Below are 24,589 nucleotides of genomic sequence, written 5' to 3' on the forward strand. Positions count from 1 at the left end.
TCTAAATACATTTGCCTGGACTACAATTACTTTGTTGATAGGCATGCATTTCTTTCGGTCTAAATAAAAGGAGAGGTTTGACTCACTTCGAGGCGGTGTGGGGCGTAGAGGGCGCTAGCGGTCAGCTCCTCATAGCCTGCCGTCAGGCGTGTAACACGGTGCAGGATATCCACCTGGACGGAGACAAGACAGGCGCCATCAGCTACGGGATGCATGCACATATACACACACTTTCCTTGTTTTACTACTCTTGTGGGGAGTTTAGGTCCCCCCACAAGGATCGAAGAATACACACACGACCTGGGTTCAAAAAGGATGTTTCCTTTCAAATACTTTGAGCGCATTTGATTGGCACGGGCTTGGTTCCGTTGTGCCACGCAAGCTCAATCAAGTGCAGGAAAAGTGTTTGGAAGATAACATACTATTTGAACCCAGGTCTGGCGCACACACACACACACGTAGTTGCACATCAATCAGGGCATAGTCTCACACAAACACAAGTGGGAATTAAAGGAACTTTAAAGCTTCCACAAACCTCTGCTGTATCGGTCAATGCAAAAGCAGCATGACTGCTGGTTCCCTACGAGTTAACCTCTGCACACTTCTCTGTACAACCCTGACTTTGGGTTCATACACTATCCATCTGCTATCACAGTTCTAACATTACAAGCCGATATCTATTGTTCCAAGATTGATGAGATGAAATGATTTCTACCTAATTTAAAATCACACAATGTTGTATTCTCAGTCATCACTGGCGGAATGCAGAAAATGCTGTCTACAATCCGGTTAGTCAGGGAGAATCTCAATTGCATTCGTGTCCTCTCTCCACCTCCTCAAAACACCTATTGGATGAGAAAGCCAGCGGTCTCGCCCCTTTGACATTCTCCTCCAATGGGTTTTGATAAGGATGCGAAGGGAGCGGACACAAAAGAGTCAAGGAAATGCAACCGAGGAATTTCCCTCCGCCGCTGACACTGACCGTCCAGGCTAACCTCAGGCTGTTCACAGCAGAAATCTGTGGATCCTCTTCAACAACGCCGCACTTCCACAGGTTTACAAACAGCGGAGGGCAACAGCAGAGTAATGGGGAGTAGAGGGGGGGCCTTTGGCTTCCATGGTGACAGGATGGAGAGAGATGGCCATGGGCTGGCTGCTTCCCAAATGGTACCATATCCATCTAAAGTAGTGCACTATATTGGGAATAGGGTGCCATTTGGAGAAGCATATGTGGACATAGAGATGAAATAGATGGATAAATAACTGGGGGATAATGGTAAGGTAGGTACACCAAAGGCTTAACTGAAACAAGGTGGAGAGAGGGAGAGAGGGGCAAAATGCACCTGAGGCATGTTTCTCTGCTAAGTGGAACAGGGACAGGTGCCACAGGGGGTCTTGGGTTGGGTGTTTAGGGATCAGGGGTGAGGAGAGGGAGGTGGGGGTCATCATAGCTAGGAGGAGCTGGTGTCTAGGGATGTTTGGGTCACTGGTTTTGGGGTGGTAAAGTCCCGGAAACCTCCCCAAAATGCCCTGTTTTTTTATAAATAAATTTTGTTTGAACAAATTCCAGGATTGCCTTTACTATTCCCTCCCGATTCCAGAAATCCTCCAAACAGGATTGTGAAAACCAGGACATTTTGTGAACGTTACAGGAATTTTGCAAACCTAGAGAGACTGGATTGGAGGGGGTTGGAGCATTGAGGCAGGCTTTCCTAGAGGTCCTCAGTGCCTACCTGGGGCTGCAGAGAGGGGGCGATGTTGAGGACGGCCTCCCCATCCCCGTTGAGGTTCGAGGGGTGCAGGCCGAGGTAGGCAGCAGCAGCGTCGCCTGCATGAGACAAGCTGTATGACCCTGCAGGCAACACACGCTGTGTCAGCCAATCAGGCATCTCAGTGTGGCTCTGTCAGTCAAATCAGGCACCGCAGTGTGCCGGGGTCAGAGATCACAGTTCAACCCGGAAGTTAAAAGTACACTGGCTTTTGAAAAGAGACCGTGATACCCGTGCTCACAACCCATTGGTTAGTGTTGAAAACATGAGGATCGTGGACCACAGTCAGAGTGTTTAGAATGAGGTGAGCAATGATTTAGTCGCTCGTGACACAGCCTTCTGGGTGCCAAGATGATCCAATACATTGTACAGCTGGATCCTCAATTTCCACCTTCCTCACGTTGTTGTGAATGAAGTATGAGGCTAGTGCAGGAGAATATGAAATAGCCAAACTATAGGGCCAACTGCAACTTTCTTGTTCGAAACGGACCAAAATCAAGACAACACAAATGTCTTATTACATGAATAACGGTGGTCAGTTTGTCACACTGTAACAAGTGGGCGACAAAGTGAAATTCAGACAATTATAGATGTTAAGTCTTGAGTCCTAGTGCTGATACTTGACAGTCCACCAGCGAGCTGTAATCTTACTGCAGGAGAGGCAGACCATGGAAATAGAATCCAGATAATAATATAATAGATTTCTATGAAGCAGACTTACAGTATGGCTCACAATGACAATGGTACATCACCTACCTGCTCCTGTCTGCTTCCTGAGCAAATAGGGGTAGCTGGTACATACGTGTGTGTGTGTATACACACACAGACTACTGTTCAAAAGTTTGGGATCACTTCGAAATGTCCTTGTTTTTGAAAGAAAAGCAAATTTTTTGTCCATTAAAATATCAAATTGATCAGAAATACAGTGTTGACATTGTTAATGTTGTAAATGACTATTGTAGCTGGAAACAGCAGATTTTTAATGGAATATCTCAGTGGCGTGCCGTGGGCCTGGGGCCTGGGCCTTCAGTGAGGTCCTACACAGTCCCACCCGAATTAATCCACCTCTTATTACCATCATTATGATGCCATGGCTCTAGATACTATACATTTAGACAGAAACGCAGTATAACCAGGCGTTGCGTCACCTTGAAATTGACAAAAATTGACATTTTTGGGTAAACAGTGTTTATCCAAAAACATGACACAGTCAATGAGTCTTTTCAATATTTCATTGTGCAGCTCCGTTGCCCTGCGCGCTTGTTCGTTGAGCTGTAGATCCACTCGGGTGTCCCCAAAAGTACCATTGCTTGTAAGTGCCCAGCCGTACTTTGGTGTCTCGTTGCTGCCTTGGTTAGACAACTCAAGTTTGCAAAGCCAGTGTGGCTCCAAACACCAAATCGATCACTTGCAAATAATAGGCATTCCCAGCAGTACAGTTTGCAGTGCTTCTCGGAGCCTGTGAGCCATTGATAGCGCTCGTAGTTGGAACTTTGAAAGTGGCGAACGAACCACTTTCCCGCCTGTGACAGGCTTTGTAGCGTCGGGCGACCTCTCCTTACAATGTCGAACTTTTCAAGAAAAGTTTGTCTTGAGAATGGCGTTATAATTATATCCTCGACCAAATCGATATCTTCTCCTCCTTCCGCCATTGTGGGTTGAAAAAACAGCTTAGTAGTACGCAAATTAATTCGTTTATCAAATTCAGTTTCCTAGTTCTGAGGTTCTGCATAGACCTGCCCATAGGACCTGCCTCTCAATATTGGTAATCCAATCAAAAGACGTGCACGCACTACGCCTGCTAGCTGGCTCCTGTGTAACACTGGAGCCAGCCAGCAGGCGTACAATAGCCAACTCTAAAGCTAATTGGTTGACACTAAATTTTCATTTCCATTCACTTTAAGCTACAAGCGCCCGCACTGTTGATTCTGAAGGCCTGAGGGCAGATTTTAGACCCCTGGCAACACATGATGGCTGAATATGATTGGATAAAAGATCTAACATAAAGACCAGCCCTCCAAATCTCAACCTGGGGCTGGAAGCAGTGCAACCAAGAGGAAAGCTATGAAATGAAGAGTATAACTCTTACTCTGGGGAATAATTTAATACATATTTGTGGGAAAATATATTTAAAAAAAAATTATATTCTGATGTTTAGGCCAGCAGAGAAGGCCTTGCTGGCCCTGACAGCCCACCACTGGAATATCTACATAGGCCCATTATCAGCAACCATCACTCCTGTGTTCCAATGACACGTTGTGTTAGCTAATCCAAGTTGATCATTTTAAAAGGCTAATTGATCATTAGAAAACCCTTTTGCAATTATGTTAACACAGCTGAAAACAGTTGCCCTGATTAACTTCTTTGTGATAGGGGGCAGCATTTTCACTTTTGGATGAATAGCGTGCCCAGAGTGAACTGCCTCCTACACTGTCCCAGATGCTAATATATGCATATTATTATTACTATTGGATATAAAACACTCTGACGTTTCTAAAACTGTTTGAATGATGTCTGTGAGTATAACAGAACTCATATGGCAGGCAAAAACCTGAGAAAAAAATCCAAACAGGAAGTGAGAATTCTGAGGCTGGTTGATTTAACTCATCGCCTATTCAAATCCCAGTAAGATATGGATCTTGGCACTTCCTACGCCTTCCACTAGATGTAAACAGTCTGTAGAACGTTGAATGAAGCCTCTACTGTGATGTGGGGCCGAATGGGAGGTGTTTCAGTCAGTGGTCTGGCAGAGTGCCAGTTCTTGGTCACGCGCATTCCAAATGATATCGCCTTGCATTCCATTACTTCTGTAGACACAAAGGAATTCTCCGGTTGGAACGTTATTTAATATTTATGATAACATCCTGAAGATTGATTCTCTACTTAGTTTGACAAGTTTATTCGACCTGTAATATAATTTTGAAGTTTTCGTCCGACGTTCGCCTGGATCTGCGCCAGCGTTTGGACATGTGTACTAAACATGCTAACAAAAGTAGCTACTTGGACATAAGTAATGGACATTATCGAACAAAACAACGATTTATTGTGGAACTAGGATTCCTGGGAGTGCATTCTGATGAAGATCAAAGGGAATATTTATGATGTAATTTCGTATTTCTGTTGACTCCAACATGGTGGAGATGTTTATATCTGAGCGCCGTCTCAGATTATTGCATGGTGTGCTTTTTCCATAAAGTTTTTTTGAAATCTGACACAGCGGTTGCATTAAGAACAAGTGTATCTTTAATTCTATGTAAAACATGTATCTTTCATCAAAGTGTATGATGAGTATTTCTGTTATTAGATGTGGCTCTCTGCAATTTCTCCAGATATTTTGGAGGCATTTCTGAACATGGCGCCAATGTAAACACAAGTCTCAACATCAACATTGAAGAGGTGATGCTGGGATGCTGGCCTTCTAGGCAGAGTTGCAAAGAAAAAGCAATATCTCAGACTTGCCAAAAAAAATATATATATTAAGATGGGCAAAAGAACACAGACACTGGACAGAGGAACTCTGCCTAGAAGGCCAGCGTCCCAGAGTCGCCTCTTCACTGTTGACGTTGAGACTGGTGTTTTGCGGGTACTATTTAATGAAGCTGCCAGTTGAGGACTTGTGAGGCATCTGTTTCTCAAACTACACTCTAATGTACTTGTCCTCTTGCTCAGTTGTGCACCGGGGCCTCCCACTCCTCTTTCTATTCTGGTTAGAGCCAGTTTGCGCTGTTCTGTGAAGGGAGTAGTGCCAGATCTTCAGTTTCTTGCACAGAATAGCCTTCATTTCTGAGAACAATAGACTGACGAGTTTCAGAAGAAAGTACTTTGTTTCTGGCCATTTTGAGCCTGTAATCAAACCGAAAAATGCTGATGCTCCAGATACTCAACTAGTCTAAAAAAAATGCTTGTTTTATTGCTTCTTTAAATCAGGGCAACAGTTTTCAGCTGTGCTAACATAATTGCAAAAGGGTTTTCGAATGATCAATTAGCCTTTTAAAATGATCAGCTTGGATTAGCTAACAACGTGCAATTGGAACACAGGAGTGATGGTTGCTGATAATGGGCCTCTGTACGCCTATGTGGATATTCCATTTTTTTTTTTTAAAGCAGTTTCCGGCTACAATAGTCATTTACAACATTAAAATGTCTACGCTGTATTTGATGTTATTATAAAATGGTCCCCCAAAAAATTTGCTTTTCTTTCAAAAACAAGGACATTTCTAAGTGACCCCAAACTTTTGAACGGTAGTGTGTGTGTGTATTGTACACTAATGTAAAGGTGTTCTGGCTGCTACATAAAGAAAGAGCCGAATGGGAGGTAGGGGACTGTGGGAGTTTGCAGTAGTAGTAGGATAAATAAATAAGAAATATATCAGGTTAAAATGACGACATCGAAAGAGGAAGTGGTGAAATTGAACAGAAACAGACATTCAGAAAGAAAAAAATACATTTGTTAGTGAATTGGATTTATAATCCGATGGGGGACGATGGTCATTTCCTACTAAGAGATATTGCTTAGGGCAATAGCCCAGCATCTAAGACACTGCTAAGTCAAGCTACATTTATCCCTGAAAATGACCACTTTCTACAACATTAAAGCAACTTTTAACGAGGAGATTATCGATTTGGTCTTAAAAAAAAACTCCACTATAGAACATCTGTGAGCGCAATAACATCACAGCAATGCATCAGACACCAAACAAGCAGAGGAACAGAAGAAAAGTCAGATGGAGAGCCAGACAACAGACAGAGGCAGACAGACAGCCAGGCAGACAGACAGCCAGCCAGGCAGGCAGGCACGCAGCCAGACAGCAATGCAGACAGGACAGACAGCAATGCAGACATTGTCCTCATTCTGTGTATGTGGTTCTACACTTCTACCAGTGTGTATGAACTACAATGTGTGTGTAATAGCATGGACCTCAGCTGATTGGTGTTGGGAGGCAGGGTGATTGAGATGGATGGAGGGGTGGGGGTCAGGGGTGGTTGGTAGGGGCACACGGTACCTGAGTTGGGCGTCGCCGGAGAGTTAGCCTGGCTAGCCTGCGCCGACACGCTGGCAGCATCCACCGCTGTTTTAACTGCGTAGAGGTTCGCTTCCTCCTGGAACTTACCAATGTTCTTCTTGTACCGTATTCTCTTGTTGCCGAACCAATTAGAAACCTGAGGGGGAGACGGACAGACACCAGTGTATTAGTCAGCGTATCCCCTAGATGTCTTTCCAGGGTTGTATTCATCAGTGCACGCCGTAGCAAAATGTTTCCCAACGGAAAACGAAAACAAGCGTTTCGTACTGGAAAATGTCAGGTAGTCCATCCCTGTTTCAGTACATTTTCAGTCACCTGACACTTTCAATTGAAACCAAATAAAGCCAAATAATTTTAGGCAGGGGAACAGACCCCCTACCTATACATTAGAAGGGGAAAAGCTGGTTTCAGTACTGGTAAGTCCACTGGCAGCAGAAGTGTATGGTGCGGTACGGTGGTGCAGTACCTGGGAGACGGTGATGGCACACTTCTTGGCCAGCTCTTCTTTAGCCTCCTCACTGGGGTAGGGATTGGACAGGTGGGAGTAGAAGTACTCGTTCAGAACCTCTGTAGCCTGCTTGTTGAAGTTACGCCTCTTACGCCTGACAGAGACATTGATACGAGACACACACACAAAGTCAGTCAGACAATATTCATCTCGGAATAAAAAATTTAAAAAAAGAAGCCCTGCAGGTAACAAATTAAATTACAGCAAAACTCTTGAGAAGCAGACAGACAGACCTGGCGTCGAGGAATCTGGAGCGTAGGATCATGACGGCCTCGCAGGTGCTCTGTTTGAGCTGCATCTGGATGGAGCTGAACTTGCGGTGGATGATGGCCACCATGCGCTCGATCTCCTTGGGAGAGATGGGCCGCGTGCGACTCTGCTCCCTCAGCAGGTTCATCACGTGGTTGGTGAACTCACTGCATGCCTGGGGTGTAGGGGCAGAGGAGGAGGATGAGAAGGAGGGAGAAATGAGACTATCAACATTTTCTTTTTACTTAAATTCAGTCCAGTTACACAAAATAACAAATTCCCACGAAAACACTCATCTTTGAAGGTGACAGAGAAATACACGTGTGCTGTTTTTCTCCAGCTTAGATTGGTAAATCTGTGTAAATGTGTCTCCCTCTCTCCTACCTGTTCATATTTCTCCAGCTCAGAGTGGTAGATCTGTCTGATCTGGGCCAGCTTGGCTCTGTAGTCTGAGTGTTCGACGCCTCCGTCGGCGCCGGGCGACCCTCCTGCTGCTGCTGCAGCCGCTGCCGCTGCAGCCGAGCCCCCGCCCTTCTCCGGGCCAGACACGCCCTCGGCCAGTAGCATGTTGTCCAGACGCATGATCTGGGGGTCTGGGGGGTCCTCATCCTGAATGCCTCGGATACTCAGCACTGAAGAGGAGGCAAAGAGAGAGAAATTCAATATGTCAATCAGGCATTAAGGATAATGGAACACCGTGTCTCAATTGCAACGTCGGAGTCATTTAGATTCAACCCCTTATCCGACTCTAGGCACTTGAGGTAGATCTGAAGAAGTTGGATAGGTATAGGCAATATGGTAATAACACTCTCAGATAGGCCAGGTAGGATGTTTGTCATACTGCTTAGGCTAAAGGCTTCTCCTATCCAATTTCTTTCAGATCTTAAGAAGTGCCTCAGCTAGGGGTAGTTTCTGGACTGGGGCCTTAGTTTTGAATTTTAATGTACTGAAAAAAGTCTCCAAATAGGCAAAACTGTACTTTCTCTACCGGAGAGGATGATTATTCCGGGTTCCAGCGGGTGCAAGGGAAGGGAGGACAGTAGGACACTTCATCAATACTAAAACCTCAAGGAGAAGTGCCCGAGCTGTCAAAACAACCCTGTCGACTCACTCTCCCGAGTCACTTGGTTATGAGTCCCTAATGGCATCCTAAAAGTAGTGCACGTTAAAAGGGGTTTGGGTTCCATTTGGGAGACACATAAATTCTTAAGTGAATTCTAAATTAGCAGTACCCTATTCTAACACCAGGTGGCAGTGTGGCGCCTCAGTCAGTGTCAGGCTGCCAGTACAGAGCAGAGAGAGGCAGGCAGCAGCAACATGAGGCATGGGCAGAGTAATGGGAGCGCATGTGCTGTCACTGCAAGCTCGGCTGGCCATAAGTACAGCTTTCAGCCGCTCTGCTATTCCACTGTATTAAACCCAGGACCTCTGTCAGCCCCCAGCCACACACTCATCTCTCCCTCTTACAGATAGACACCCACACACGGAGGCACACAGTACACACTCAGACGCAACACACATACACACAGGTGCAAACAGACACGCACATTGCTCTCAATGCACAGACTCCTATACACAAAGACACTGACTCAGAGCCTTTGTTTTAACACTATCATGCCGTACTGTACCTTGTCCTGCAACCTAACCAAGCTAGCACTGTACATCTTGGCTTGGCTTGGTTTGGCTCAGTAGAGTGAAAGGGGTATACGAGGACTGTAGCATTCCTGTATTAAAGCCAAGACCATTAACTCTCTCAGAGCCTGTTCTATCCAACTTACTATTCTGCTGTTCACAGTACAGGAATATATACTGAACAAAAATATGAAACGCAACATGTAAAGTGTTGGTCCCATGTTCATGAGCAGAAATAAAAGATTGCACAAAATGCTTATTTCTCTCCAATTTTGTGCACAAATTTCTTTACATCCCTGTTAGTGAGCATTTCTCCTTTGTCAAGATAATCCATCCACCTGACAGGTGTGGCATATCAAGAAGCTGATTAAAGAGCACGATCATCACACAGGTGCACCTTGTGCCGGGGGCAATAAAAGGCCACTTAATGTGCGGTTTTGTCTCACAACACCACAGATGTCTCAAGTTGAGGGTGCGTGCAATTGGCATGCTGACTACAGGAAAGTCCACCAGAGCTGTTGCCAGATAATTTAATGTTAATTTCTCTACCATAAGCCACCTCCAACGTTGTTTTAGAGAATTGGAAAGTACGCCCAACCGGCCTCACAACGTGTAACCACACCAGCCCAAGACCTCCACATCCGGGCTTCTTCACCTACAGGATCATCAGAGACCAGCTGATGAAACTGAGGAGTATTTCGGTCTGTAATAAAGCCCTTTTCTGGGGGAAAAAAACTCATTGGACTGGCTGAGCCTGGCTCCCCAGTGGGTGGGCCTATGCCCTCCCAGGCCTGCACCCCTGCCCATTCATGTGAAATCGATAGACTATGGCCTAATGAATTTATTTCAATTGACTGATTTCCTTTTATGAACTGTAAAATCGTCAAAATTGTTGCGTTTATATTTTTGTTCAGTATATAATGTGTGTGTATGTCCAAGGGGTTGGGTACAGCAGGATACATTTCCCTCTTGCATGGATAAATAAAGTATTTTTGTTAAAGCCATAACTAGCAGCTGTTCTATACAGTTTACAGTTCTGGAACAGAGGAAAGACAGGAAATAATTATATTTCTACCGGCTTTGTTCTCTCTGGGTTAACACAGCCATGAGAGAGAGTTCTTCAGAACAGTAAATACATCATTTGGGATATTTCCTGCAGTTCAATGGTAAATGATATAGGCCTATCCATTGATTCTTGAAAAGTATACACAACCAAGTGGCAGGGCCTGCTGTTGGACTGGAACACCAACTCTGGATTGGGGCTTTAACGTGTAGTTACACTTGAGATAAAACGATGTTTCCACAATAAAGTCAGTATCCTTTCGGTTAGTGTACTACTTTAAAGTGCATCCTAACAATTCTGCCCACTCCCCCTCCCCAATGGTCTCCCTCTCTTCTCTCAACTTTCCCCTCTTTTTCTATAAACTTTTCTCCCCTGCTGTTGCTCTCTTTTTCTTGTTCCCTCTTGCCTCCGTTGTTTTCTCCATCTAGCTCCTCTCTCTGTTCTCTCCGAGACACATTCCTTCACTGTTGCTCCCCCTCTCATCCCCGCTCACGGCTCAGGAATGCAGCAGACCCAGCCGACTGAACTAATGACCCCGATTGGCCCATCGCTCTCTCTCCCCCTCTCCACTCACAAAGCTACACTTTGGTACTTATAGGCTAGGTCGAGAGAAAGTGCTTTTACGATGTGCATGCAAACTATGCACCTACTTGCTAAGTTTCCAAGAGTTGTGTGTGCTTGTGAGTAGATTGTGTTTTAAGTGTTAGAGGATTAGCTTATCTTGTGTGTGTGTGTGTGCTCTCCAGTAAGTCTGTAGCTTCCAGACTGTGTGTGTTCGTGCGTGTGTGTAGAAGTCAGTCTGAGCTGTCCCGTCCCAGACACTGTTCCAGACAAACCATTTCCCGATCCAGCAGAGGCAGCAGACAGTGCAATACACCGGAGGCCCAGAATATTCAGACATCGGCTCAAAAAACATGAAATAGTATTTGTTACCTACCAAATAGTTTAGCTGCGCTCGTCTAGACCAACAACGTCAATGGAATAGTCCCAAAGGTACAAACCCCACCCATCTAGCACTCCAGGCAAAACGCACTTCTTCAAAAAAAGTGCTTTTGGTCAGTTAGTGTTATACATGGATGCAGTGGTCATAGAAGGAGTAGCCAACTGACCGACAGCACAAGAGGTCAACCATGCCTCTCCGGGTCTTTCCCCTCCATCCTGCCCCACCTCTCTGCTTACCCCCCCCCCAGTTCTCATTATTATAGCCCCCAGCTGTAGCCCCTAATGACCTCAGATTCTCCTAATTACTCCAATTATTAAGCTGTGAATTCTGACAATCGCACACATCTATTAGGGCCTACGCACTCAGTAGTCGTAATGCATTTTCCAATAAAGCAATAAGGAGCTGGTGTTTGCAGCCACAATACAATTACATAGTAAAAAAGGCACCCTAGGTTGTGTGGCATTGAGACAGGCAGCGAGACGAGAGAAGAGCTACAGCCATACTATAAAATATTCAGGCTCTCCAGCTGGGGTTTCCACTGCATACATAATCCTGAAGTTCATTCCTGCCTCACAGCCAATATCGCTATGCACACAGGCTAAAACGCAATTGTGCGTAGTAGGCCTAGTAGGTAGCGCAGGTAGGTAGGTACACACTCTAGGCCCCTCAAACTCAACTCTGGACCTCAAAGCCAGTTCCACTGCATTTTGTTTCTTCTCCATTGTTCCCCTCTAATCAGGGAGTGATTTAGACCAGGGAAACCAGGTGGGTAATTAATGATCAGGTAGGACAGAAAAGCAGCAGGCTCCGGACCTCGTAGGGTCAGAGTTGAGAAGCCCTGCTCTCGGCCTACTTGTGTGGCAGGGTGACGTTGAAGGCTACCCCTAACAGAGCAGCAGTGTCTTCAGTACATTAGGGGGAGATGCATGTACCCCAAACACATTTCAGGCCTTCCATCCCTCAGCTCATGGCAGACACACTTTTTTATCCCACATCTGTCTTCTCTCTTCTCTCGCTCTGTCCTGCATCCCCTTTTCACTCCCACCCCACACCCTCCCCTGCATCCCCCTTTCTCGGCACCCCCCTCACTCCAGCGCCTCTCGCTCTCCATTTCAGTTGAGTTCTCCATGTGAGCTGCAATCCCTCATGCTGTCAGCCCCCACCTCTCCTCCTCCTCTCCTCCCTCCATCTCCTCCTCCTCCTCTCCCTGTAGACAGACAGGATTAGCATTTTAATTGCCTCAGCTCCCTTGGGTATTCTCAGCCTTCCACTGAGGGAGCGAACCGGGGAGAGAGAGAGAAAGAGAAGGGGGGGGAGAGAAAAAGTAAGGATAGAGGGCAGCCTAGAAGGAGAACCAAGGAGAATTGGAAAAACAAGGGAGTCACAGGAGGACATAAAAGCAGAGAGAGGCAGAGGAAGAAGATGAGGGGAAAAAGGCAAGAGGGAACAGCAGAATAAGAACGCTTCAGAAATGCTCCTGCTACTATACCGTAACTGGATCCAGAAGAAAACAATGGTCCAACAGGAAGGAGGTTCCAAGCTACACAACCTTCATACAAGAAGGAACTACATACAAGACATTCTGGCAAATTCGCCATCAGTACCAAGTAAAAGTCATTGGCCCAAATGAGAGAAGAAAAAAAAAAAATGGTCTTCACAGAGAAGAGGAGGATGTGCAGTAAACCCTTTGAAATAAATTCACTATGAGCAAAGTTCCCAGTCGATCACTAGGTTGAAAATATGATAAAAAAATATCACATATAAAGCAAAATATCAAATATTTTCAACCTAGGTCTATGACACCCATAGACTTCTATAAGGTACTATAGAAATAAAGTACTCTGTAAATCGAAAATTTGATGATGAAAGCAACCTAGTGGCATCAGAAAGGAAGAGCGTAAAGTGACTCTGGGCCCCGGGAGGAAATTGAAGACTGTTACTGAACCCACAGGTTGAATTAGGATCCCCATGCTACAGCGGGAGTCGTCTGAGTGCTGTCTGGAGTACTAGTCCTAATCCAGGGGTATCCTCTTCCATTTTCCCTCCTAACCTCTAGTACAATTAATAATATATCCCTGGTGTAACAGAGGTCGGGAACCACGCTGTTTATATTTATTTAACTAGGCAAGTAAGTTAAGAATAAATTCTTATTTACAATGACTGCCTACCCCGGCCAAACCCTAACACTGGGCCAGTTGTGCGCCGCCCTATGGGACTCACCAATCACAGCCTAGTGACACCTCTAGCACTGAGATGCAGTGCCTTAGACCGCTGCGCCACTCGGGAGGCCTGATAAAGACTTATCTTGCCTGAGACCTGAAGACTTCCAAGGCTTTAGCTCAACAGGCTAACAATCTCGAAACAAAACGTTTTAGTCTATCGAGTGGTACTTTTTGGAGAGGGGCAGTAGTAAACTGTGGATGTGTCAGGTCCTGCTTTAAGCAGCGTCTGTGGTTGTGTTGGTCCTCTAAACTGAAACCCTGTGGCACACACACACACAAAAACAAACAAGCGGTCACACAAATGGTCAGTGTGCTTCCTTCCTGAGCGAGGGAGTGGTGAGTGGTCAGTGTCAACACCGTGTGATGAGGGGTGTGAATGGGAGATGTCCCACCCTGGGCAAACACAGCGAATACCATTAAGCATGAAATTAACCCTTTGTTAACTAGAGACGACAACTATGGAGACCAGAGCAAATCAGGGACAAAAGGCTTCAAATCAGATCTAGGCCTATAAGGCTCAACACACACCTCCTGTTCTCAGGTGCTCTATATGAGCCTATACCATCCAACACATTCTCCATAATAAGCATCCACTAGAAGAGCAGCAGGCATGAGATGAAGAGAGGAGGAGTGCGAAGCAGCAGGGTATTTTACATTTTTTCCTTTATTTAACTAGGTTAGTCAGTTACGGACAAAACATTTTTTGCCGCCCTATGCGACTCCCAATCACGGCCGGTTGTGATACAGCCTGAAAACGAACCAGGGTCTGTAGTGACGACTCCAGCACTGAGATGCAGTACCTTAGACCGCTGCGCCACTCGGGAGCTCTCCAAAAGAGATTAGGTAGATGTATCCCTTAAAAGTGGCCGTAGTCCCTCTATCCCTCCTTCACTCGCTCTCCTAGTGTTGTCATGACACCAGAATTTTGACTGATACCAGGTTTAGTATCAAAATACCACGTAAAAAGAAAAAGCTTATTAGCCAAAAATCACAGAATTGCAGTTGACGCAGACAGAAACTCTTCTACTGCTCTGTTCAAGCGTTGGGCATCTTTTGAGTTCAATCTCATTACATTAAATGTGATGTTATAATTAAGTCTATGATTTGATAGAGCAGTCTGACTGAGCAGTGGTAGGCAGCAGCAGGCTCGTAAGCATTCATTCAAACAAACTTTCCTGCGTTTGCCAGCAGCTCGTCGCAATGCTTGAAGCACAGTGCTGTTTATGACTTCAAGCCTATCAACTCCCGAGATTAGGCTGGCAATACTATAGCGCCTATAAGAACATCCAATAGTCAAAGGTATGTGAAATACAAATGGTAGAGAGAAATAGTCCTATAATTCCTATAATAACTACAACCTAAAACTTCTTAACTGGGAATATGAAGCTTTCATATGTTCTCATGTTCTGAGCAAGGAACTTAAATGTTAGCTTTTTTACATGGCACATATTGCACTTTAACTTTCTTCTCAAACACTGTGTTTTCCCATTATTTCAACCAAATTGAACATGTTTCATTATTTATTTGAGCCTAAAATGATTTTATGTATTATATAAAGTTAAAATAAAAAAGTATATATATATACACACACACACACAGATTAAAATCGGTCGATTTTTGTATCTGCTTTTTTTGGTCCTCCAATAAATCGGTATCGGCGTTGAAAAATCCTAAAATCGGTCGACCCCTAGTAAAAACAGTAGGAAATCAGCTCCAATTGATTTTAAAATGTAGGAAATCTGTTCCAAAATACTCCCATGCATAAGAGACAGAGACGTGATTGTGTGTCATTTTTCAGAGACAGCCAAGCCATTCATTAATCAATTATACAATTACTTTGACTTTGTTTTAACAAATCTAACCCTATAACAGTAACAATTGACTTGAATAGTAAATCTCTATCGATATACTGGGTAAATCAAGATGTAGCCTAGGAGGCCTATTCACAATACAGGTGTATGCATATTCAATAGCATTGAGTTATTGCGCTTGTTTTCATTGCTTTCATGTGGCTATAGATGACAAACAATCGGTTTCCCTTCCATTTGGGACTTATTTTATTGTACTGATCAACAACATTTGCATAGAAGTTGCAATCTCTTCTTTTATAAAAGTTTGCACGGTCTCTTTAAACCCAGTAATGATGTCATTCATGACGAGGCACACGCCCACACAGTCCGTTGAGGTCGTGAGAAAGAGACATGACGACAGGCGAAGGGGGAAAGTTTCTTTGGACATGGGGAGACGATTAAGTTAAACGTTTTTGGAGACAATCATATTTTGCGTTATGCTTGTATATTATCACAAACAAAGTACTAGGGTAGTGAATTGATGTTAGCTTCCACAGTAAGCTAGCAAGGAAAGCTAGCCTACAAAGCTGGAAGCTACCGGTATCTTCTTGCATTGGAAAGTGTTCTAGCCTGTATGGACATTGTTTTGCGAACAGTAATGAACAGTTAAAACATTTCTACGTGCTGTGTTGCATTATTCAAATCTTTTAACTTCTGTGCAGCATGTGTGGGGAACTAACATGATGCAGTCCAGACTCCCAGTGCTCTAGCGAATGAGTAAGTGGAGCAGACAAGAGGCAGGAATGGTGCGCTCGTGCTATAAGGAGACAGACTTGATCCTCTCAATCAGTATACAACCTGAGGCACATTTGACTGAAGTACCGAAAGTAACAAATTCTAGTATCGAACCGTTTTTCATGTTCTAGTATCAAAAAAGTATGACGTTTCAGTATACCGTACAACACCTCTCCCTTTCCCCCTCCATCCTTCTCCCTCTCAAATCAAATGTTATGTCACATTCACCAGGTGTAGACCTCACCATGAAATGCTTACTTAGTCCCTTCATTAAAAAAAATATATATAATAAAAAATGTTTTAAACTGCGTTGTTGGTTTAGTAAAAATATTTGCAAAAATGTATTGAAAAAAATATAAAAGTTCCTAAAACAAGGCTATATAAAAGGGGTGCGGGGGTACAGGTTAGTTGAGGTGATATGTACATATAGGCTCCCCGTCTACCCTCTCATCTGCCCAGCTGCCTGCTTTCCCGTGCTCGTTAAGAGTCGCCTCTGAAGGAGCTCCTAAAGACTTTGAAAAATGAACGCTCATTTGAGAGGTTGTTCATTTCCACTGATATGCAAATGAGGTGGCAATTAAGCAGTAGATCAGAGGAGCAGCGGCCATTTATAACGAACCAACGAGCACCATGACAGAGTCAGATGTTACCGTGGAGAGCTGGAGAAGCTAAGCCCGCATGTTGGTTGTCTGTGTCTGTCTGATTACACTAGCACTAACTCTAATCAAACACACAGATTCAGCAGTTATACTAAAAAGTATTATAGCACAAATCTAGGGTACTGGTAAGTAGGTACTACAATGTACTCTCTAATTAGTTAAGCTACTCACAAACATAGCCTGCTTGAAACAAACTCTACAGCCTGTAGAGCAGGGTTCCCCAAGTGGTTTTATTTGGCCCTCCAAGTTGTCTGAGAAAAAAAATTGATGAATTTTCATTGTTGGACAGAAGACTAAAAACTAGAGGTCAAGTTTTCATAATCGGTAAAATCTGCATTTTTGGACGCCATTATGGCCGATTACATTGTAATCTACGAGGAGACTGCGTGGCTACCTGACTACCTGTTACGCAAGTGCAGCAAGGAGCCAAGGTAAGTTGCTAGCTAGCATTAAACAAATCAATCTTAACATAAATCACTAGTTAACTACACATGGTTGATGATATTACTAGTTTAACTAGCTTGTCCTGCGTTGCATATAATCAATGCAGTGCCTGTTAATTTATCATCGAATCACAGCCTACTTTGCCAAACGGGTGATGATTTAACAAAAGCGCATTTGTGAAAAAAGCACAATCGTTGCACCAATGTACCTAACCATGAACATCAATACCTTTATTAAAAACAATACACAAGTATATTTCTTTAAACCTGCATATTTAGTTAAAATAAATTCATGTTTAGCAGGCAACATTTACTAGGGAAATTGTCACTACTCTTGCGTTCAATGCCAGCAGAGTCGGGGTATATGCAGCAGTTTGGGCCGCCTGGCCCGTTGCGAACTGTGTGAAGACCATTTCTTCCTAACAAAGACCGTAATCAATCTGCCAGAATTTTACACAATTATGACATAACATTGAAGGTTGTGCAATGTAACAGCAATATTTAGACTTAGGGTTGCCACCCGTTAGATATAATACGGAAGGGTTCCGTATTTCACTGAAAGAATAAACTTTTTTTCCCCCCCCGAAATGATTGTTTTCGGATTTGACCATATTAATGACCTACGGCTCATATTTCTGTGTGTTTAATATTATAATTAAGTCTAATGATTTGATAGAGCAGTCTGACTGAGCGGTGGTAGGCAGCAGCAGGCTCGTAAGCATTCATTCAAACAAGCACTTTCCTGCGTTTGCCAGCAGCTCTTAGCAATGCTTGAAGCACAGCACTGTTTATGACTTCAAACCTATTAACTCCCGAGATTAGGCTGGCAATACTATAGTGCCTATAAGAACATCCAATAGTCAAAGGTATATGAAATAGAAATGGTAGAGAAAGAAATAGTCCTATAATAACTACAACCTAAAACTTCTTAACTGGGAATATGGGAATATGGTTCACCAGCTTTGTTTCTTTGGTTCACCAGCTTTGTTTCATATGTTTTCGTTTTCTGAGCAAGGAACCTAAACGTTAGCTTTTTTACATGGCACATATTGCACTTTTACTTTCTTCTCCAACACTGTGTTTTTGCATTATTTCAACCAAATTGAACATGTTTCATTATTTATTATTTATTTGAGACTAAATTGATTTTATTTATGTATTATATTAAGTTAAAATAAAAAAGTCTTCATTCAGTATTGTTGTAATTGTCATTATTACAAATATATATATATATACAAAAATCGGCCGATAAATCGGTATCGTCTTTTTTTGGTCCTCCAATAAATCGGTATCGGCGTTAAAAAATAATTTTAAAAAATCTTAAAATCGGTCGACCTCTAGTAAAAACACTAGGAAATCAGCTCCAACTGATTTTAAATTGAAGAAATCTGTTCCAAAGTTCTCCCATGCATAAGCGAGACACGTGATTGTATACAAAATGTAAGCAAGGTTTGAAATTGTTTTAGTCCAATTATATCCGTTTGGGCTTCTTGTGAAAAATTATTTGTAATTATCTTCCAGCCTTCCGACCATCCGCTCAATAATTAATTTTTTATTTTAATTAAAATTGGCCCGTCGCTGAACCTAGTTGATGATCCCTGCTGCAGAGCAAGTTTTGTTAATGTGCATTCTTATATGAGTGTTGTGTTTACACCTTTGTGGGAGACTGTCAGATTAGAGTAGATTAACCAACAGGCTGTATCAAAGCCTAAATCCAAGGTGTCACCAATCTAATCTCCGCCTCCGGAGAACAACACAGCAGCTCCACAGGCTTACCAGGAGAAGGGGTCCTTAATACCGCCAATAACCCTCAACACACTACCTAATCCTGGGCAGTTTCCGTGACAGTCACACACACACACCATGGAAGGCGCTGAGTTAAAGAATTATATCCAAGTGAGTGATGGTCTTTTTTCACTTATGTCTAACAGTGGTTCTGATCAAAAGTAATCTAAAAAGGCATGGTGTGTGTGTAAAACACAAAACATATTCTCTCTGGGACTCCGGTTGGTGTGGAGGAGTTCTACAAGCTTTTAGCCTGGTCGCAGATCTGTTTGTGTCATCTTGCCAACTCCTATGTTCATTGTCTGGCAAGACAGCACCAACATATCTGGGACCCAGGCTAGAAGGCTCCCTTTCATCAATTGTAATTAATCCTTAATTAGTGGGTTTAGGGCACTGGGAGCTCCGACACTCCAACCGCCCGCCACTGCCACCTTTAATGCAATCCAGCTGAGGCCACATTTACATGTCTTTAATTAAGAGGACTGACAGTGGCTGCCTTTACAACAAGCTCCCCACTGAACAGGAGAGAGGGAGAAGAGACAAGCTGAGGGGTATTGGCTAAGAGCACTGGAACACAGGCATGGTTCCTCACGTAGTATAGATCTGACCTCATACACTTGCATCTATGAATTTGAGAGTAGGTAGGCCAACATTTCTCCAGCGGTATCCCTCAGCTTTATAGCAAACCAAGTGGCGTGGCTGCCTCTTGTTTCACATTGAGAGGGCCTTTGAAGCATGAAACACACCGAGAATCTCACTGCACTTCAAAGTGCTATGGGATGGTAGCTAGCTAAGTGCACAGACGCAATGCACATAACACAATACTTCCTCCAAACTAGCTAACCACTAGCTAGTATTGACATAATTAAATCACAATGGAATAGCTAGTTTTCATGTAACAGCTGCCTGTGTTAGCTGCCGAGTTAGTGCAGTGTCCTTAGCTAGCTAGCCATGTTGTGCTAGCTATCGAATATGCTAACGTTAGCTAGCTAGCTAGCTAAACATTTGGCTATGGGCTGGCACTGACAGTATGGTATTATGGAGAGTGAATTAAACAATTTCTTCATCTTGCTAGGTAGTTATCTAGCTGTGGCTAGTTTCAACAAGGGCTTTCTACACAACAGCAACATTAGCGCAGATAGCTTGGAATCTATACCATAAGCAATACGCACGGATACGTATTGCTAAACAACGCTTCTGCCACCTTCTAGTTTGGAGTATTTTAACAAAGCTGAGTGGCTGACGACTTCCAAGGTCTTTGCTGTGTGAACACAAAAAGAGAGTGACTGTCGACACTGTTCAGAGGTGCAAAGTACTGTCGGAAGGCAAACCTTTGACAATCCTACTGGTATGTCTGGGCTTTAAAAATATTTTTTTTACATCTCAAAATCAATTAATTTCTGGGTAACAATCACAACAGCATCGAGACGAGAGCCTTTAATTCGTGGAGGAAGAAAACAACAAGGGGGTTTGGTAACCACACCACAGGCCAGTCAGCCCACCTACCATTAGGCACAACCAAGCCTGGGGTTGATCTTCCCTCCCCGGTCGGAGGGCTTGTATTGGGGGCCGGGGAGGGGGGCGTGGATTGGGTGTCTGTCAGGTCCAGGGGTCTGTGTGATATTAGCCGTCTGCCAATCTGGCGTGCGGGAATGGACACAGTAATTACTACTGCTCTTAATGCCTCATCAATCTCTATCGCTCCTTCTCCCTTCCCTCTCTCCTCTCGCTCTTTTTCATTCTCTTCATTCCGTGAAGGAACAAACAGATTGAGTGACAAACGGAATGAAATCATCTGGGGTGTGTGAGTGACAATATACCAGCTTGAATGTAAATGCTTCGATGCAATAAACAAAATAAAAATGTCCTTAGTCAGTAGAGAGTATGAGTCAGTCAAGGAGCTGTGTATACAAGTATCTGACTGGGTTATCCTCATTTGTCTATGTAGTTAGTAGCATTGTCACAATACCAGAATGTTGACCTCGATACCAGGTATAGTATCACGAGTCTCAATGCCGAAAGGATACGCAATACCAAAAGTATACCACGGCAAAAATAATGTGTATTAGCTTAAGTCACAGAATAACCACAGGGCTTTATTTTTGAAAACGTTGAACAATATATGTTGATGGCAACTGCTCAGCCTCCGACCGCAAGGCACTAAAAGGTAGCGCGTACGGTGCAGTACATCACCGGGGCCAAGCTTCCTGCCATCCAGGACCTCCATACCAGGCGGTGTCAAAGGAAGGACCTAAAAATTGTCAAAGACTCCAGCCATCCTAGTTCATATACTTTTCTCTCTGCTACCGCACAGCAAGCAGTACCGGAGCGCCAAGTCTAGGTCCAAGAGGCTTCTAAACAGCTTCTACTCCCAAGCCATAAGACTCCTGAACACCTAATCAAATAGCTACCCAGACTATTTTCATTGCCCCCACCCCCCTTTATACACAGCTCCTACTCTGTTATCATCTATGTAGTCACTTTAATAACTACCTACATGTACATATTACCTCGACTAACCAGTGCCCCCACATATTGACTGTGTATCGGTACCCCATATATAGCCTCCCTGTTGTTATTTTATTACTGGTCTTTAATTATGTTGCTTTTATTGGGTATTCTTCTTAAAACTGCATTGTTGGTTAAGGGCTCGCAAGTAAGCATTTCACTGTAATGTAGGCGCATGTGACAAATAAAATGTGATTTGATAACTTAAATACAACAAATAAAAGATATTCTATATTACATTTCAAAAATAAAACACCATATTAAATAACAGAATAATATATTTAAATGTTCCTTCTGCAGAACCATGAGACTCAGAGCATACAAAATAATTGTACAATTACATCTAAACTGTTCTAAAATGTTAATTTGACACATCAGGGTTAATTTGCTCATCTAAGGCCATAATATTAGGTAAAATGACATGATTCATTACAGCTAAATAATTGTATGTATTCAATTAATAGTTTAGTTCCAAAACATATAAAAACACTGACGCTCATTTCTTAAGCTTCTATATTGCAATAGTCCACACACACACACACACACACCATAGAAATACAATGGATTTTACACAGCATACTACGATTTCCAGAGTGCATGTCAACTGCCAGGGCTGCTGGCTGGCTAGCGGCTACTGCTAGCAAGCCCAGACAAACGCAAAGTAGTCTTAATATATTGCTGTTATGAGTGCATTTCACATTACTTTTGGGTTGTAATCATATTACAATGCTCACATGAATGTCATGCTGAATATGTATGTTCATGTCACCAACTAGGTTTCCATCCAATTGGCAACAGATTTGTGAGAATATTCTCGAATCAACATAAAGAAAATATGCACATTTTCTTACCAGCGGTGTTTCCACCAAACAGACTTGTTGTGGATAAATATCAGTGCTTGATGACCGTGCACACAAAATGTACTTTCTCTTGAGTTTTCATTCACCAAATAAAAACTCTCAATGTGTTTCCATTGCATTTCCAACTCTACCGATAGCTTTGTTACAAAAACTGTTGCGTTAAATAGCCTACTCCGGTCTTGGCACGTGCTTTCTAGCCAACAGCTTGTAGATAGTGCGGGTAGGCTAGTCTACATGAGATTATTATGGATAAGAGAATGTTTTTATTTGTCAAACATTATGTCACCAGAATAAGAGCCTGGATATTTATTGGAAAGACGCCGTGCACTTTCACCACCCTGTGAAGTTCATCATAATTTATTTAATCTATAGCCTAATAAACTGTTTTCCCAAGTCATAGTGGGAGGATCACACACACACCATGTCACGTGATTCCAAGTGCATTTTGATATGGTTATTAGATAAATATTGGTGCATGAAGGCGTTTTCACCACCCTCTCGCATAATTACTTGTACAGACAAAAAGAGCCCACCATGCCGACATTTATAAAATTGTACCGAAACTTCCTGTTTCCATCACAGCTGTTGTGGTTTATTACTAACGTGGTTAGTCACTCAAACATTATTAAAATGTTGCTGCTAGTAGAATAACGTTACAATGCAAATGTCATGTGTAATAGTTAGTTGTTTTGCCTCAAAACCTCCCTTGCCCTGTACTGCTTTGTAACACCTTTCACATAGCTGTTTTGATGGGCTAGCTCATCTATGTAAGCAATGTATTCCCATAGCTCGCTTCTGGAGCCAGTTTTGTCAACAAGTTGCGGGCGTGGAGGTATGAAGTTTTCGTTATAAAGAGGCCATGCGGTCTTCGTGTTCTCTCTCCTCTCGCTTGCTTCTCAAAAGTGGCTTGCGCTGTGTCAGCCGCATGCATGCACAAATGCAAGTACCCTGGCTAGCTTACTACAGCCCCCTTGAGAAGATTCAGACAAAGTACACAGACTCCATCCTCTCATTCCGTATATGACGTGAGACACATTTGACAGAAGTACCAAAAGTAACAAATTCTAGTACCAAACCGTTTTTCATGTTCTAAACTCAACAAAAAAAGAAACGTCCTCTCACTGTCAACTGCGTTAATTTTCAGCAAACTTGACATGTGTAAATATTTGTATGAACATAATAATCAACAACTGAGACAAACTGAACAAGTTCCACAGACATGTGACGAACAGAAATGGAATAATGTGTCCCTGAACGGGGGGGGGGGGGCAAAATCAAAAGTCAGTATCTGGTGTGGCCAACAGCTGCTTTAAGTAATGCAGTGCATCTCCTCCTCATGGACTGCACCAGATTTGCCTATTCTTGCTGTGAGATCTTACCCCACTCTTCCACCAAGGCACCTGCAAGTTCCCAGACATTTCTGGGGGGAATGGCCCTAGCCCTCACCCTCACCTCCGATCCAACAGGTCCCAGACATGCTCAATGGGATTGAGATCCGGGCTCTTCGCTGGCCATGACAGAACACTGACATTCCTGTCTTGCAGGAAATCACACACAGAACGAGCAGTATGGCTGGTGGCATTGTCATACTGGAGGGTCATGCAAAGATGAGCCTGCAGGAAGGGTACTACATGAGGTCTTCCCTGTAACGCACAGCGTTGAGATTTCCTGCAATGACAGCAAGCTCAGTCCGATGATGCTGTGACACACCACCACAGACCATGATGGACCATCCACCTCCAAATCGATCCCGCTCCAGAGTACAGTCCTCGGTGTAACGCTCATTCCTTTGACGATAAACCGAATCCAACCATCACCCTGGTGAGACAAAACAGCGAAGAGCACTTTTTGTCAGTCCTGTCTGGTCCAGCGACGGTGGGTTTGTGCCCATAGGCAACGTGGTTGCCGGCGATGTAAGGCAGGTCCTCACCAGACAACAGGTCAGCAAGCCCTCAGTCCAGCCTCTCTCAGCCTATTGCGGACAGTCTGAGCACTGATGGAGGGATTGTGCATTCCTGGTGTAACTCGGGCAGCTGTTGCCATCCTGTACCTGTCCCGCAGGTGTGATGTTTGGATGTACCGATCCTGTGCAGGTGTTTTTACACATGGTCTGCCACTGCGAGGACGATCAGCTGTCCATCCTGTCTCCCTGTAGCGATGTCTTAGGCGTCTCACAGTACGGACATTGCAATTTATTGCCCTGGCCACATCCGCAGTCCTCATGCCTCCTTGCAGCATGCCTAAGGCACAATCACGCAGATGAGCAGGGACCCTGGGCATCTTTCTTTTGGTGTTTTTCAGAGTCAGTAGAAAGGCCTCTTTAGTGTCCTAAGTTTTCA

General features: G+C 43.7%; 1 protein-coding gene across 3 annotated transcripts in view; it reads right to left on the reverse strand.

The window, feature by feature from the left end:
* LOC120034287 (pre-B-cell leukemia transcription factor 1-like) overlaps nucleotides 1-24,589 on the reverse strand; it is a 44,780-nt gene that overhangs the window by 3,652 nt on the left and 16,539 nt on the right. The window contains exons 3-7 of one of the 3 annotated variants that reach the window (XM_038980808.1): nucleotides 7,935-8,182; nucleotides 7,535-7,725; nucleotides 7,260-7,395; nucleotides 6,773-6,929; nucleotides 87-173 (exon numbers count right to left, since the gene is read on the reverse strand). In XM_038980808.1, the coding sequence (XP_038836736.1) occupies nucleotides 130-173; nucleotides 6,773-6,929; nucleotides 7,260-7,395; nucleotides 7,535-7,725; nucleotides 7,935-8,182 (776 nt within the window). In that variant the 3' untranslated portion in view covers nucleotides 87-129. Of the gene's footprint in view, nucleotides 1-86; nucleotides 174-1,550; nucleotides 1,853-6,772; nucleotides 6,930-7,259; nucleotides 7,396-7,534; nucleotides 7,726-7,934; nucleotides 8,183-24,589 lie in introns of those variants that run through there. The other 2 variants (XM_038980793.1, XM_038980801.1) reach the window with 2 other exon arrangements.

The sequence above is a fragment of the Salvelinus namaycush genome, chromosome 3 (genome assembly GCF_016432855.1).
Source record: "Salvelinus namaycush isolate Seneca chromosome 3, SaNama_1.0, whole genome shotgun sequence".
Lineage (NCBI taxonomy): Eukaryota > Metazoa > Chordata > Actinopteri > Salmoniformes > Salmonidae > Salvelinus > Salvelinus namaycush.